Source organism: Impatiens glandulifera, chromosome 7 (assembly GCF_907164915.1).
Source record: "Impatiens glandulifera chromosome 7, dImpGla2.1, whole genome shotgun sequence".
NCBI classification, from domain to species: domain Eukaryota; kingdom Viridiplantae; phylum Streptophyta; class Magnoliopsida; order Ericales; family Balsaminaceae; genus Impatiens; species Impatiens glandulifera.
The window spans coordinates 14315566-14330002 of NC_061868.1; the positions used below are offsets into that span (position 1 = coordinate 14315566).

The 14437-nt window shown below is 31.3% G+C and overlaps 1 protein-coding gene across 1 annotated transcript; it reads right to left on the reverse strand.

Annotated features, from left to right (window-relative positions):
- Positions 1 to 983: 983 nt before the first annotated feature.
- Positions 984 to 1567, reverse strand: LOC124909549 (antimicrobial peptides-like). Its single transcript, XM_047450220.1, has 2 exons — positions 1483 to 1567; positions 984 to 1393 (listed from the first exon to the last, which is right to left on the reverse strand). Exons 1-2 carry the CDS (start codon positions 1565 to 1567, stop codon positions 999 to 1001), a joined length of 480 nt encoding a protein of 159 aa, XP_047306176.1. The 3' UTR covers positions 984 to 998.
- Between the last annotated feature and the right edge of the window lie 12870 nt (positions 1568 to 14437).

Here is a 14437-nt window from a genome sequence, read left to right on the forward strand (position 1 = left end):
ATATATATATATTTTAATTTAATTAAATTTAAATAATAATTAATTAAAAGACATAAGGTTAGTTATGTTATAAAAAATTAATAATTAAATTTTAATATTAATAAAGTTTTAAATAAAATTTATTTATAAAAAATTAAAATAATGAGATAAAATATTTATAAAGTTAAAAATATTAAAATTTTAAGTGAATAAATTATAAAGTTGTCAACAAGTATATATAAAAAACAAAAATAAAATAATAAAGGTGGTTAGTATATATTTTAAAGATTGGTAAAACTTTTTTATTCTCTTTACTTTTACCCACGCTTAATATACGTGGGTATATTAAGCGTTGCCGAAACTATATTTTGTTGTAGTGTTAAATCTTTATAATTTCTCAAAAACTATTTTAAATTCACACTAAATGAAATTAATTGTAAATTCAATTAAATTTGCACTTTCATATACACAATAATTCACATTTAAATCTTTATAACTCACTCAAATTTATCCCCACATAACATTCTAATTTTGCCTCAAATTTGAATGTGAATAATTTAATAATTAAATTTATAAATTATTATAAATAAGTTTAGTAAGTATAAAAGTCTAATCCATTGTTGCATCAAATTCAAACAAATTATAAAACTCATCAACATCCTCAACTAAATTTGTATCCGCACAAAAAAAAACTATCAAATTTAAACTCACATAGACCACGTCATATTCTTATGATCAAGCATGAAATTGGACTTACTTTTAACTTGAGTATGAATATTTGTCCACCTCAAATGTGTTTTATTGATTATTTATTGTTTTGTTATAAAACACACAATTCTTAAACAAGTTTATCATTATTCATACTTCTCCTAAAGAAGGAGATATGTTACACTTATTCACTTGTCTCCTCATAGACTAAGTTCTTATTATAATTACATAACTCTTTTTCCAGGCCAAAGTTTTATTTCATAAGCCACATGAGAACTTCCTCATGTGCCTGGCCGGGGAAGCAGCCTCATTTAGCACCACCTCACGCAATATCGTCCACCAGGTCCCCAACCACAACATCGGCGGCCATACTGATCCTCCGAGTACTGCGTTTCTCCTCCTTTGGCTTCTTCTTCGTATGCCTCGAGAGCTGCCACCTCTTCAGCGTTACGACACCACCGCACACAATATCGCCGTCCAGGTCCCCAACCGCAACACCTACGACCAAACTGATCCTCCGAGTACTGCGTTTCACCAACTTCTAACTCATATGCCTCGACAGCTGCCACCTCTTCCGCGTTACGACACCACCGAACACAATATCGCCGACCAGGTCCCCAACCGCAACACCGACGACCAAACTGATCCTCCGAGTACTGCGGTTCACCGCCAGCTACCACATGGTCTGGCTTCTTCTTATCCTCTTCTGCATATCATGAATACCATAAACAATTATTAAAATATCGATAAATAGTTTTCTTATAACAAAATAGGTACACTTAATAATAACAATACCTTTAAGAGGGTTTGAATCAGCTTTGGCTATTGCTGAGAAGATGAAGAGAAGAACCACCCCGAAAACTACACCCTTATGGACCATTTTTTCACACTCACTTTGGTTTTACTAGAAAAGGAAACTATTTGGAATGGATGGAATTGAACAGGATCTTCAAGCCTATTTATAGAAAGGCAAGTGCTCATATTATCCTACGTAAACATATAAAGATAAGATAAGATGATACCTATTACTTGCGGTTTGTTTGTTTATGACATATAATATTATTTTTAGATTCATGAAATTAAGAATATTATATATTAATTTGTATGCACTTAGTGATTTACTATTATAATGTTTCAATTTTAATTCTTAAATAAAGTACCAAAATTAAATAAGATGTCAAATCGTGTTTAGTGTTAGCATATTTTAGAAAACAATTGATTTTAATACTCTCTAACAACATGCATGCTAATTAGTCAAGTTATAAGACTTTTGTTTTGATCACGTATTCAATTTCACTGAGAATCTCTTAATCATTTATCTATATATTTTAAATATAAATTACATGTCATAATATATACTATTATTTAAAAAAAAAAAAACTCATTTCAATCCTGGCCTATAACAATTATATTGTATTTCATAAGCAATTGTTGTAATGTATCTGTCTTCATATGTCACATGTTCACAACATATAGAGCCAAACAAGCCGCCTTAATTGACCGCTACGAAATATTCACCACTAGAGACAAAGATTCTTTAATTTCTGTATAAATTTACTTTTGTTATTTTTATTTTGTAAATTTTAATAATGTATAATGATTTATTTTTTAATTTATAATTGATAATTATATATTAATTAATTTTTTCATAGTCGAAAATATTTGGTATGTAATTGTTAATAACGACGGGAAATACCTCGACGAAAGTTTTCCGTCGCTAAAAGATATTAGCATCAATAAATTAGGTATATTTTATTTTGATTTTTGATATGATTATCATTTAGCTCGAATAAATTTTATAAATTTTTTTTAATCCGAATAAATTTTAAATATTAACTCCGTACTCGTTAATAACTGTATTTTCTTTGTAAATCTCACTCATCTCACTCATATACTAATTAGGGGTGAGCATTGGGTGAATTAATCCAAAATCAATCCAATCCGAATACTAAATACTAATTCGGATTGGATTGAGATCGCATCGGATTGAGTTCGGATTAAATTAAATCGGATTGGATTAGGATTATCCAAATTATTCAAATTATCTAAATAAAAATATATTTTTTAATTTATTTTTCTTTAAATTAAATTTCATCTCAATATAATATATGTTTTACTTATCATCACTTTGACAATTATATTTATTTTTATTATTGTTATTTTTTTTCAGATTCAAATTTAATAATAATAATAATAATAATAAATTCGAATTTTTTTTATAAAAATAATATTTTTTTTAACTAATTTCAAGTTGATATATATAAATATTTTTTGTTTGAATTATCCAAATCATTTTTAATCCAGACAAGTTCACTTCTTTTTAATTCAGATAATTCTCATTTAAAAAAAATGAAGTGAAAAGGATATTATTTTCCTGTCGTTACGGTTTAAAAGATTAATACAACGTCACTGTCTTTATGATTTTTATTTTTGACTAATTTGTGTATATCGATATTAGATGCTAGATAGATAGGATCACTCATGAGGGATATAGTATATGTTAAGAAAACAGGTGGTGTAATGTGGATGCAGGTGGAAAACATTTTAGCGGTGCTGAATAATTATTTCTTTGACTTTAATTTTGTCATTTTCTATAAAATCAAACAAAATCCAACTTCAAATTTATCTTTAATATTATTATATATTCAAGTAACACCTTGTTATCATTTCAATCTATTTCTTATTTGAAGGTAGAATTATGTGTGTTGTTATGAATTATTAACTAGACGTGATTTATGTATAATGATAAAAATAATTATAATAATATAAAACATAACATATATAGTACAAAATAAAACCAACTTCACATAAATTCAACATTTATACAAAGCTGTCATTTATGTTGAGGTTCCGCTTGTTTTGGATTGTTTTTTGAAATAGAGACACCATCTTAAGGAATCAATTGTTGAAGCTGATATTCATATATGTCTCCCTAGTACTAATTAGGATTGAGGTATCTACTTCTTCGTAATACGGAGATTAGGAAAAAAATTGGGTTGCTTGAATGCATCGAGAAGAGAACTTGACAATGAGATGCCAATTAATCAAAATGGTGGTCCGTCCAAGGATATGTAGGGATGGCAACGATACCTACAATGGGTAGTGAAGTATCCGTCCCCGAATCCGATTTTTATTTTACTATCGACCCCGAACTTGACGGGTATCTCTATTTCTATCCACATCCTAAATTTATCGGGTACTTCATTATCTGATTAAATATTTATATAATGGTATAAATTTATGAAAAAAAATATTATTTCAAAAATGTTGATGAAAATAAAAAGACATAACATACTTGATTAATTAATTATTTAATAGATTTTGAAGAAATAACCAAGAAAAACTTTAAAATAAAATTTAAGAAAAGTTAAATAGTATTTGAAAATGAAAAAATGAGAAGAAATAAATAAGTTTTTTAAAATTAAAGATAAAAGAGATAAATAATATTTTCTTATTAAAAAAAGTTGAAAATTATAAGAGTAATAATTTATTATAGATAGAAATTGGAAATATTAAAAAAATAAAGTTGTGGGGAGTATGTATAAGAGGAAAATTAAAGTTAAGAAAAGTTAAATAATTTTTTAACATGAAAAATGATAAGAGATAAATAAGTGTTTTAAAATTTAAGATAAGAAAAGATAAATAACATTTTCTTATTAAAAAAAGGTTGAAAATTATAAGAGTAATAATTTATTATAGATAAAATTAAAAATATTAAAAAAATAAAGTTTTGTTGAGTATGAATAAGAGAAAAATAAATAATGTATTTATTATAATAATTGGTTGACCATATCCCTTAATTAAAAATTTATTTTATTTATAACATTATGGATTCAAGTTTCTTTGAAACTGTAAGTGAACAAATATTCACTTGCTTTTCAAATATCAAAGTTTTCTACAATAATTGAATGGAAACTAAAATATATTTGTTTTTTAATTAATTATCTGAAATAGTTACATATTACTAATTCGTTAAACACAACGAAAATAACATTTACATTCTTAAGGACAACTTTGAAAAGGTTTGTCCAATATTTAATAAATTTAAAGTTTTAAAATCTATTAAAATGTCTTATACATTTCAATCATTGCCTACATTCAGCTACACATTCAACCTTATAACTAACTAATCTATATATATATATATATATATATATAAATTAATGATGCTTAATTTTTAAAGTGTCCGGATTGTCGTGTGAGAATAAATAGATACTTGGGTCGGATGGTAGGTTGACTCGCCATAAATATTTTTACCGTAATATTTTTTTTACGATTTTTTTATATTATTACTCGTCCAAATGCACGGGATACGTACTAGTTAAATATAATAGATCTTTAAACAAGATAAATTCAATCAATCTTCTTCTAGTGTTTTAGAAACATTTTATAAAAACCATATTTCACCTTAATATATAGAAGAATCCAATCAAAAGGTGCAATATTATATTCAACATAGAAAGCTCAACAAAACATTAGAATTCCAAAATTAATAAGCAAAGTCTCTCAATTGTCGCGTTCTTCACATGTCAAAGCAACAAGAAACTCCTACGTCGCTGATCAGATATGAAGCCCAAACAACATGCACACACTAAAAAAAGAAAAAAAAAAAAAGATTTGTGATGAAAATTTATTGATGTTTGTGCATGTAACAATCTTATGAGGATTCTACCAAAGTAATTTGAGACGAAATTAATAAACGAAAAAAAATAATAAAAAAAACGTAAAAAAAATATTATGAAATAACGATATTCATTTTCATCTCTTTTATAAAAAGTAAATTAATGATACAAAATCTACCGGACCTACTTGATGTATTTTGCGACGAATGTTGATTCCATAAAAAATTGTTATTAATGACAGCTTTTTCCATAAATATTTCAAAGTAATTTGTGATGATGTTAGTGTCTATAGAGAGTTCTGTCATAATCGTTTAAAGCAAAAAAACACATAGGTTCTCTTTAGATTTGCTCAAATTTTATTATTATTTTATCTTGCTGTAAATAGACAAGGCTACAATTAGTTGATTGTTATATATCTCTTTCAAATCATGCTTGAACTGATTTCTATAATGAAATTGACAGATTTTCCAATATAAAATTTAGAAGGTATTATTTTTTTAGGAGGATTTGGTTAGATTGGACACTAGTAGAAAAGTATTTTTAACGATCAACATTCACCACGGCGATTATTCACCGTGGCTAATAAAAATTATTAGTGTCAGCGATATATACGTCGTGGTTAATAATTATTATTAGTGTCGGCTATGTAACGCCCACACTAATATTTTTTATTACCCACGGCTTTCATTGTATTTACCGTGACTAATATTTTGTTTTCCCGCCACACTCATCACTGGTAAAAAAAGGACCTTTACCGACTGTTTTTCCCGAAAGTTTTGTAAACCTCTCCTAAATACTCCCGAGAGGAACAAATCTTTCGCTATTAAAAATAGATTCCGAGAGGGGTGTAAAACCTTCGGGTTTCTTCATTATTACCGAAAGTTTTACAAAGAACTTTCGGTTTTTACCTTCCCAAAAAACCCAAAAAAACTCTAAGTGTTGGATGTGGGTTATTTGCGAAGGTTTTGGGAAAAACCTTCGGTTTTAAAATCCCTTGGTTTTTTAATTGCGAAGGTTATTCAAAGACCCTTCGGGTTTGCCTTTTTTGAAAATTTCATTTTCGAAAGTTTTACAAATAACCTTCGGTTATGCTCATTAAAAAAAATTCTAATTTTTGAAATTGGTTTTTCCGAAGGTTTTTTAATAAACCCTCGGTTTTGACTAATATCAAAACCGAGAGTTTTATGAAAACCTTCGGCCTCAACCTCTATAAATACAAACCCTAACCCTTCTCTTTTTCATTCCGCTCATCTCTCCTTTCTCTCTCTTCCGCCGCCGCCGCCGCCTGCCTCCTCCAAGCCGCGGGTTCTTCTCCTCTCTTCCGGTAATTTGTTTGATTTGGTTTTTTTGTTTTGTTTATTGTAAGATTTAGATATCTTAATTAGTTTATATATATATATATATATGCATATTATATATAGATCTAGATTTATGTTAGTTTACGTTATTTTGTTTGATTAATATATATATATATACATATATCTGAAATGTATTTAGGATATGGGTGATCCGACATGGAAGAGACTTCGGCGTACACCGGAGAAACTGCATCCGTGTTACCAGAATCTTATAACATAATCAGAAATTGCGGCACGTGAGGAAGAGGTCAGAAAGATGACGCTGGAAATGGAACAAATCCGATTAAGGGATGCCGAAAGAGGTCGTTTGCTCAGTGAAATCAAAGCGGACCGGGCCGAAATGTCTCAGAGATTAGAGAATCATGAACAGGAACTTGTCTTGTTGAGGAGTCGACTGAATCAACCACCCCCTCCTTCCACCCCATCTAATAATTAATTTCTAAATTTATTTTGGATTTATTATGGGATTATTACATTTATGTTTTAATTTTTATGAATTATTATTATTATGTTTGTTTGGTTGAATATGTTTTAAATAATTATGTTTTTGTTGACTTTTCACCTTTTTTTAAAAAAAAAACCGCATCGCCAAAACCGAAGGTTTATTTGAAAACCTTCGGTTTTTACCAATTTTTTCTTTTAATCTTGAGGTTTTTACCCATTTATTTTTAAATGTTGAGGTAAAAACCGAAGGTTTTCAAATAAACCTTCGGTTTTGACCCCTCATTAAAAAAATCTGATTTTTTTCTATGTATGGGGAAGGGTAAAAACCGAAGGTTTTCAAATAAACCTTCGGTTTTGACCCCTCATTAGAAAAATCTGATTTTTTCTAAGTATGGGGAAGGGTAAAAACCGAAGGTTTTCAAATAAACCTTCGGTTTTGACCCCTCATTAAAAAAATCTGATTTTTTCTAAGTATGGGGAAGGGTAAAAACCGAAGGTTTTCAAATAAACCTTCGGTTTTGACCCCTCATTAAAAAAATCTGATTTTTTTCTAAGTATGGGGAAGGGTAAAAACCGAAGGTTTTCAAATAAACCTTCGGTTTTGACCCCTCATTAAAAAAATCTGATTTTTTCTAAGTATGGGGAAGGGTAAAAACCGAAGGTTTATTTGAAAACCTTCGGTTTTGACCCCTCATTAAAAAAATCTGATTTTTTCTAAGTATGGGGAAGGGTAAAAACCGAAGGTTTTCAAATAAACTTTTGGTTTTTAACAATTCCCAAAAAACATTCTGATCAAGGTCAAGACCGAGAGGTATATTTAAAACCTTCACAAATACACATGAAAACCGAAAGTTAATTTTATAACTTTCGGTTTTAACACTACCTAGTTTGTTAAATTATTTTGTTTTTAACCCACTAATCTTAACTTCTAACTAATATAATCAATTTTGTGTTGTATTTTAAAAATCAATATTGTGTTTCATGTTCAAATATTTATGATTGTGTTTGATTATTATAGAGAAGTCTATATGAATGTTCATGTTTGATTATCTTATGAATGTATGCAATGTTTGATCATATGGATTGTGCAATATTTTAAAGACATCAAATGTGTTAAAATAATGTTGTAAAAGGTCATTAGAAGGTAGAAAACCAAAGAATTTAACAATTTTTCAAGTGCTAATTCCGAAAGTTATATAATTAACTTTCGGAAATAACCATAAAAACCGAAAGTTTTATATAAACTTTCGGGTTTTACATTTCTCAAGAACGAGGGTTTTATATAAACCCTTCGGTTTTGATGGATATTTCCGAAAGTTAATTATATAACTTTCGGAATTAGCACTTGAAAAATTGTTAAATTCTTTGGTTTTCTACCTTCCAATCTAGACTCCTAAGTAATATAATCAAGTGTGTGTTTTTATTTTAAAATTTTAGATTGTCTTTAATGTTAAAATGTTTATGAATGTGTTTGATTATATATAGAAGTGTATATGAATGTTTATGTTTGATTATCCTATGTATTTGTGTAATGTTTGATCATATGAATTGGGAAATGTTTTAAGGATATCAAATGTGTTAAATTAATGTTGTTCAACGTTATTAGAAAGTGAGAAACCAAATAATTTAATAATTTGTGATGTTGTAAAACCGAAAGTTAAATATATAACTTTCGGAAATATGCATAAAAAACGACAGATTTACCAAAGCCTCTCGGTTTTTATAAATTATAAAAATATAAAAACCGAGAGTTTAATATACAACTCTCGATTTTGGGCAATTAAATTTTATTGTAAAAAATATAAAAAAAACCGAGAGTTTAATATACAACTCTCGGTTTTGGGCATTTAAATTGAATTGTAAAAAATATAAAAAAAAACCGAGAGTTTAATATACAACTCTCGGTTTTGGGCATTTAAATTTAATTGTAAAAAACAAAAAAAATAAAACCGAGAGGTTTAGTATAAACTCTCGGAATTCAAACAATCAAAAATCGAGAGTTTTCAATTAACTCTCGGAATTTAATTGAATAAAAACCGAGAGGATTTGGTATAACTCTTGGTAATCACGTTTTAAATAAAAAAACCCTTCTTTTCTTCCCCGTTTCCTCTTCTCTCTCCCCGCTCTCATCTCTCCGGCCGCTTCTTCCTCCGCGCCGTCCCTCCCGCGCCGTCCTATTCCGCGCCGATTGAAGACCGTCCTTCCGCGCCGCCCACTATCCAGCCGAAGACGACGTGGATCCCGCGGCTTGAAGACCGATTGAAGACCGCCGCTGCCGCTGTTCGAAGATCGCCGCTGCCGCTGTTCGAAGACCGCCGCTTTCCGCCGAAGTTTGAAGACCGCCGCCGGAGACTTCCGCTATTAGAAGGTTAGTTATTGAAGTTATATATATATATTAGTTTGAATTTAGGTTAGATTGGATTTTAGGTTAGATTAGTTAGATTTTAGGATTGAATTTATTAGATTTTAGATTAGGTCAGATTGGATTTGAGTTTTTGCAATTTAATTGAAATTATGTTAGATATTTGATTTAGAATTGAATTGAATTTGATTTTAGAAATTTGTATGATTTGGATTGAATTTGTTTGAATTGGATTTTTAGATTTGGTTTTGGATTGGGATTTGGATTAGGTTTTTCAAATTGGTTGTTGGATTTTGTTTTTTCTTAGATTATGTTGGATTATTGTTAGATTAGGTTTATATTTTTGTTAAAAAAGTTTAGAAATTGTTTTGGATTGTGTTATTTGTTTGATTTTGGTTGCTTTGATTTGGGTTAAATATTTGAGTTTTGATTTAGGTTTAATTGATGTTTGATTTAGGTTTTGGTTTGGTTGTGATTTGGTTTGATAGTTTGTTGGTTTGATTGTTTGTTGGTTTGAATGTTGGTTAGATTAAGTAATGATATGTTATACATTAGGTTATTTTGATTTGATTCATGAAAATTTGGTTACATTAATGTTGGTTATTGTTATTAGGTTTGGATTGGGAATTTCAGCCGCCGGCTGCCCGCTCGTCGATCTACATCCACTGATTTTGTTCGTCGCTCTGTTTGTGCAAGGTTAGTTCTTGTTGGTTTATTATATGATTAGGTTAGTTTCATGTTAGATTTATGTTAGATTTTCATGTTAGATTTAAGTCGAGATTTATGTTTGATTTGAAGTATGTTAGATTAGGTATTGTGTTTGATTTATGTTAGATTATGTTAGATTAGGTTTGAAATGTGTATGAATGAAACAATGTGGAATTATAATTTAAATAGGTTTTGAAATGTGTATGAATGAAATAATGTTAGAATATATGTATTTTAGATTGAAGTTAAATTTATGTTAGGTTTTATTATTGTTTGTTTATGTGTAATTTTGGTTATAATATTAGATTAAATTGAATTTTAGTTGGATAATGATAGAATAGGTAGAAATTATGTTAGCATTATGTAAGCCTAATTAATTTAGACAAATTTAAGTTAATAATAATGCGGGTTGTTTTCCATTTTATTAGAAATATGGAAGTACCCGATAAAAGCTGGATGACCTTACGTCGAGATCATCCAGATTACGAGGAAGGTGTTGACAACTTCCTCGAGTATGCTGTTAGGAATACATCCCGACAAACCGTGAAATGTCCCTGCGTGAAATGCTTGAACACGCCGTTTATGGAAATAGACGAAGTGAAGACTCACCTCATCGTTTATGGAATAAAAATGCATTATGAGTATTGGTATTTTCATGGAGAAAAGAGACGTACTACTGAAGTGGTTAATGAAGATGTCGATGAAGATGCCGATGACTACGATGATGATGACGACGATGATCAGTCGGAGGATGCCGTGCCGGAATTCAACGATCCGATACAGGAGATGAATAATACAGTTAATGAACAGGTCAACGAAGAACGTTATATGCACGAATTTATAAACGATATGTTCCCCAACGTTAATGACGTCCCGAGCAACGATGAACCAGTCGAAGATGCGCAAAGATTTTATAAATTGCTTGATGATTCCAAACGACCATTGTATGAAGGTGCTCGAATAACGAAATCATCGGCACTACTGAAACTACTTCACATAAAAAATATATGTCAATGGACGAATTCTTCGTTCGATATGTTGCTGCGTCTGCTTAAAGACTACATATTACCGATTGACGCTCAATTGCCAAACTCATACTACGAAAGTAAAAAATTCATTACTGATATCGGGCTTAAATATGACAAGATAGACGCATGTAAGAACAACTGTATGCTATTTTGGAAGGACGACATAAATGAAGATTTGTGCAGAGTTTGCGGTCTTTCAAGATGGAAAGTCGACCAAACAAGTGGGACAGTTCGGGAGAAGCAAAACGGGAAATTCATTCCAAAAAAGGTGTTGAGATATTTCCCTTTAATACCAAGACTGCAAAGACTATACATGTCCTAAAAAACGGCTCTAATGATGAGATGGCATAAAGAAGGAAGAGTTGACAGTGATACGTTGAGACACCCCGCTGATTCCTTAACTTGGAAGACGTTTGATGAAAATTATACAGATTTTTCTTCAGAATCTCGAAACGTAAGACTTGGTTTATCAAGCGATGGGTTTCAACCATTTGCAAATGGGAAAAAATCATACAGTGTTTGGCCGGTAATTCTCGTACCTTATAATGTGTCACCCACGACTTGCATGGATTCTAGCAATTTCATCTTATCTATGTTAATTCCAGGTCCAAAGAGTCCGGGAGATGCAATTGACATATTTCTCCAACCATTGATCGAAGAGTTGCATGAACTGTGGCAAACAGGTGTGAAAACGTTTGATGCACACTCCTCCCAATACTTTAACATGCGAGCGGCGTTGTTGTGGACCATTAACGACTTTCCCGCATACGCGAATTTATCAGGGTGGAGTACGAAAGGTAAATTTGCTTGTCCTTGTTGTAACAACGACACGGTATCCCTTCGATTGGTTCATGGTTCCAAACAATGTTACTTGGGTCACAGACGTTTCCTTCCACCGAAGCACAAATATAGAAGGGATAAAGAGTCGTTTGATGGTCGAACTGATTATAGAGATCCCCCTAGATTGTTAACGGGGCAAGAAAGTTATGAGCAAGCACGAGACCTAGAAGACATTATTCTAAGTGCGGATATGAGCAAGAGAACAAAGATATATCATGAAACGCGGGGAGACAATTGGAACAAACTTAGCATTTTCTTCCGTCTACCTTATTGGAAATCGCTATTATTGAGACATAATTTGGATGTGATGCATATTGAGAAACATATATGTGATAGCGTGTTGGGAACAATAATGAATGTGAAAGAGAAGACTAAGGATGGTCCTAAAGCTCGTAAAGACTTAGAACTCTTAGGCATAAAATCATGGTTACATCCTATAAATAATGAAGGAGTTGTTCATTATCCAGAAGCGCCTTTCACTTTGACATCCGAAAATAAAATACGTCTTTGTAACTTCTTGAAAGATCTCAAGTTGCCTGATGGGTTTTGCTCAAATATCGGGGGTTGTGTAAATTTGGAAGAGAAAAAACTTTCGGGATTAAAGAGTCATGATTGTCACATTTTGTTGGAATATCTAATTCCTTTAGCAACTCGTGGATTGCTTCCAGAGTATGTGTATGATGCGTTAGTAAATTTGTCTCGTTTCTTTCGGTTGTTGTGCTTCAAAGAGTTGATTCAAGAGGACCTGGAACAATTGTACATGGATATTACATTGACACTTTGCAAATTTGAAATGATTTTTCCGCCGTCAATCTTCGACATCATGATGCATCTCCCGGTTCACTTGTCATTTGAGGCTTTTCTTGGAGGACCTGTTCAGTATCGATGGATGTATCCGTTTGAACATTACATGGGTACAATGAAAAGATATTTGCGGAATAATAACCACCCAGAAGCCTCTATAAGCGAGAGCTATCTTGTTAACGAAAGTATTAGTTTATGTGCCAGGTATATGGAGGAACAAGATCAAGAAAATGCACAACCTGAAATCTCGGGCATTTCAATATTTGCATCATTGGAAGACCTATCTAACGGAAAAGTATACAACTTGGATTATATCGATCGAGTGACAGCTCATTCTTACATTTTGAAAAATTGTCCCGAAGCAAAACCTTTTTACATGTAAGATTCAATGTTGCTGTTACTAATTAGCATTAAAGAGTGTGCTATTTAATATTCGATCTATTTGCAGAGATTATGACAACGAGTCCAGTGGAGAAACGTTTGCCGCATATTTCAAGCATCGAGTGAGTAAATTACAAACCATATATCCTAACTCTTTTTATTCATATTAACAACTTCATTTCGGATACATATATAGGTCGCCCATTTAGCAGAAATTAACGACATATCAAGAGACCTCAAGATCTTAGGAGAAGGTCCAAATATGTACTCGTCTATGTATGTTTGGTGTAAAGTAAACGGATTCAAATTCTGTACAGAAAAACACGACGAAGGTTTGACAACTCAAAATAGTGGGGTTGTTGTTGAGGGGTACAAAGGATCTGAAACTATGTCATACTACGGAGTTTTGACGGATATAATCGAAGTACAATACTATTCTCACAAACGAGTTGTTTTATTCAAGTGTAAGTGGTTTGATACACACTCGGGGGAACTAGGAGTGAAAGTGGATAAATATGGCTTCGTAAGTGTAAATGTAAACCGAATTTTGAAAACACAAAGTCAAGACCCGTATATATTGGGGAGTCAAGCAAAACAAGTATTCTACGCCCCTGATATGTCAGCCCGACCCGGTTGGAAGATTGTGACAAAAATAAAACCGCGGTTTACAAACATATAGTTCAGATTAATTAATTAGGTAGATTTAATTATGTTTTTACCTTTATATTCATTTTTATTACTACTTTATTTCAATTATTCACTCATTTTTATTAATGGTGTGAATTAAGAATGTCTGAAGGTCCTAAAACAACTTGGAAGAGTATGAGGAAGACACCCAAGAAATTGGATAAAAGTTACCAAAACCTACTTGCCCAATCCGAGTCGTTAAAGCTTCGAGGATCGTCTTCTAGAGACCAACCAGCGATTCATGTTGTCCCGATAGCTACTGCACCTCCCCGAACATACGAGACTGAAGACGATGATGATCTTGCAGAGTTTATAGAGAGCACATTTAATGATAACCTGCCTAGCGATGAGGCTGAAGACGAGGGTCTTGAGGAGCCTATCGAGGAGCAGGATGACGAGGAGGAGCACGGGACCACTCCCGACCCATCATCGACAGGTATTTCGTTTACAAATTAGTTAGTATTTCAATTGATTGACATATTTAATTAAGATTTTGATAATTTTGAAGAATCTTCG

Coding starts and splice junctions, on each gene's coding strand:
- LOC124909549 (XM_047450220.1), bottom strand. CDS start 1,567: ATGGTCCATAAGGGTGTAGTTTTCGGGGTGGTTCTTCTCTTCATCTTC. Junction 1,394..1,482: donor TGATTCAAACCCTCTTAAAG/GTATTGTTATTA, acceptor CATGATATGCAG/AAGAGGATAAGAAGAAGCCA.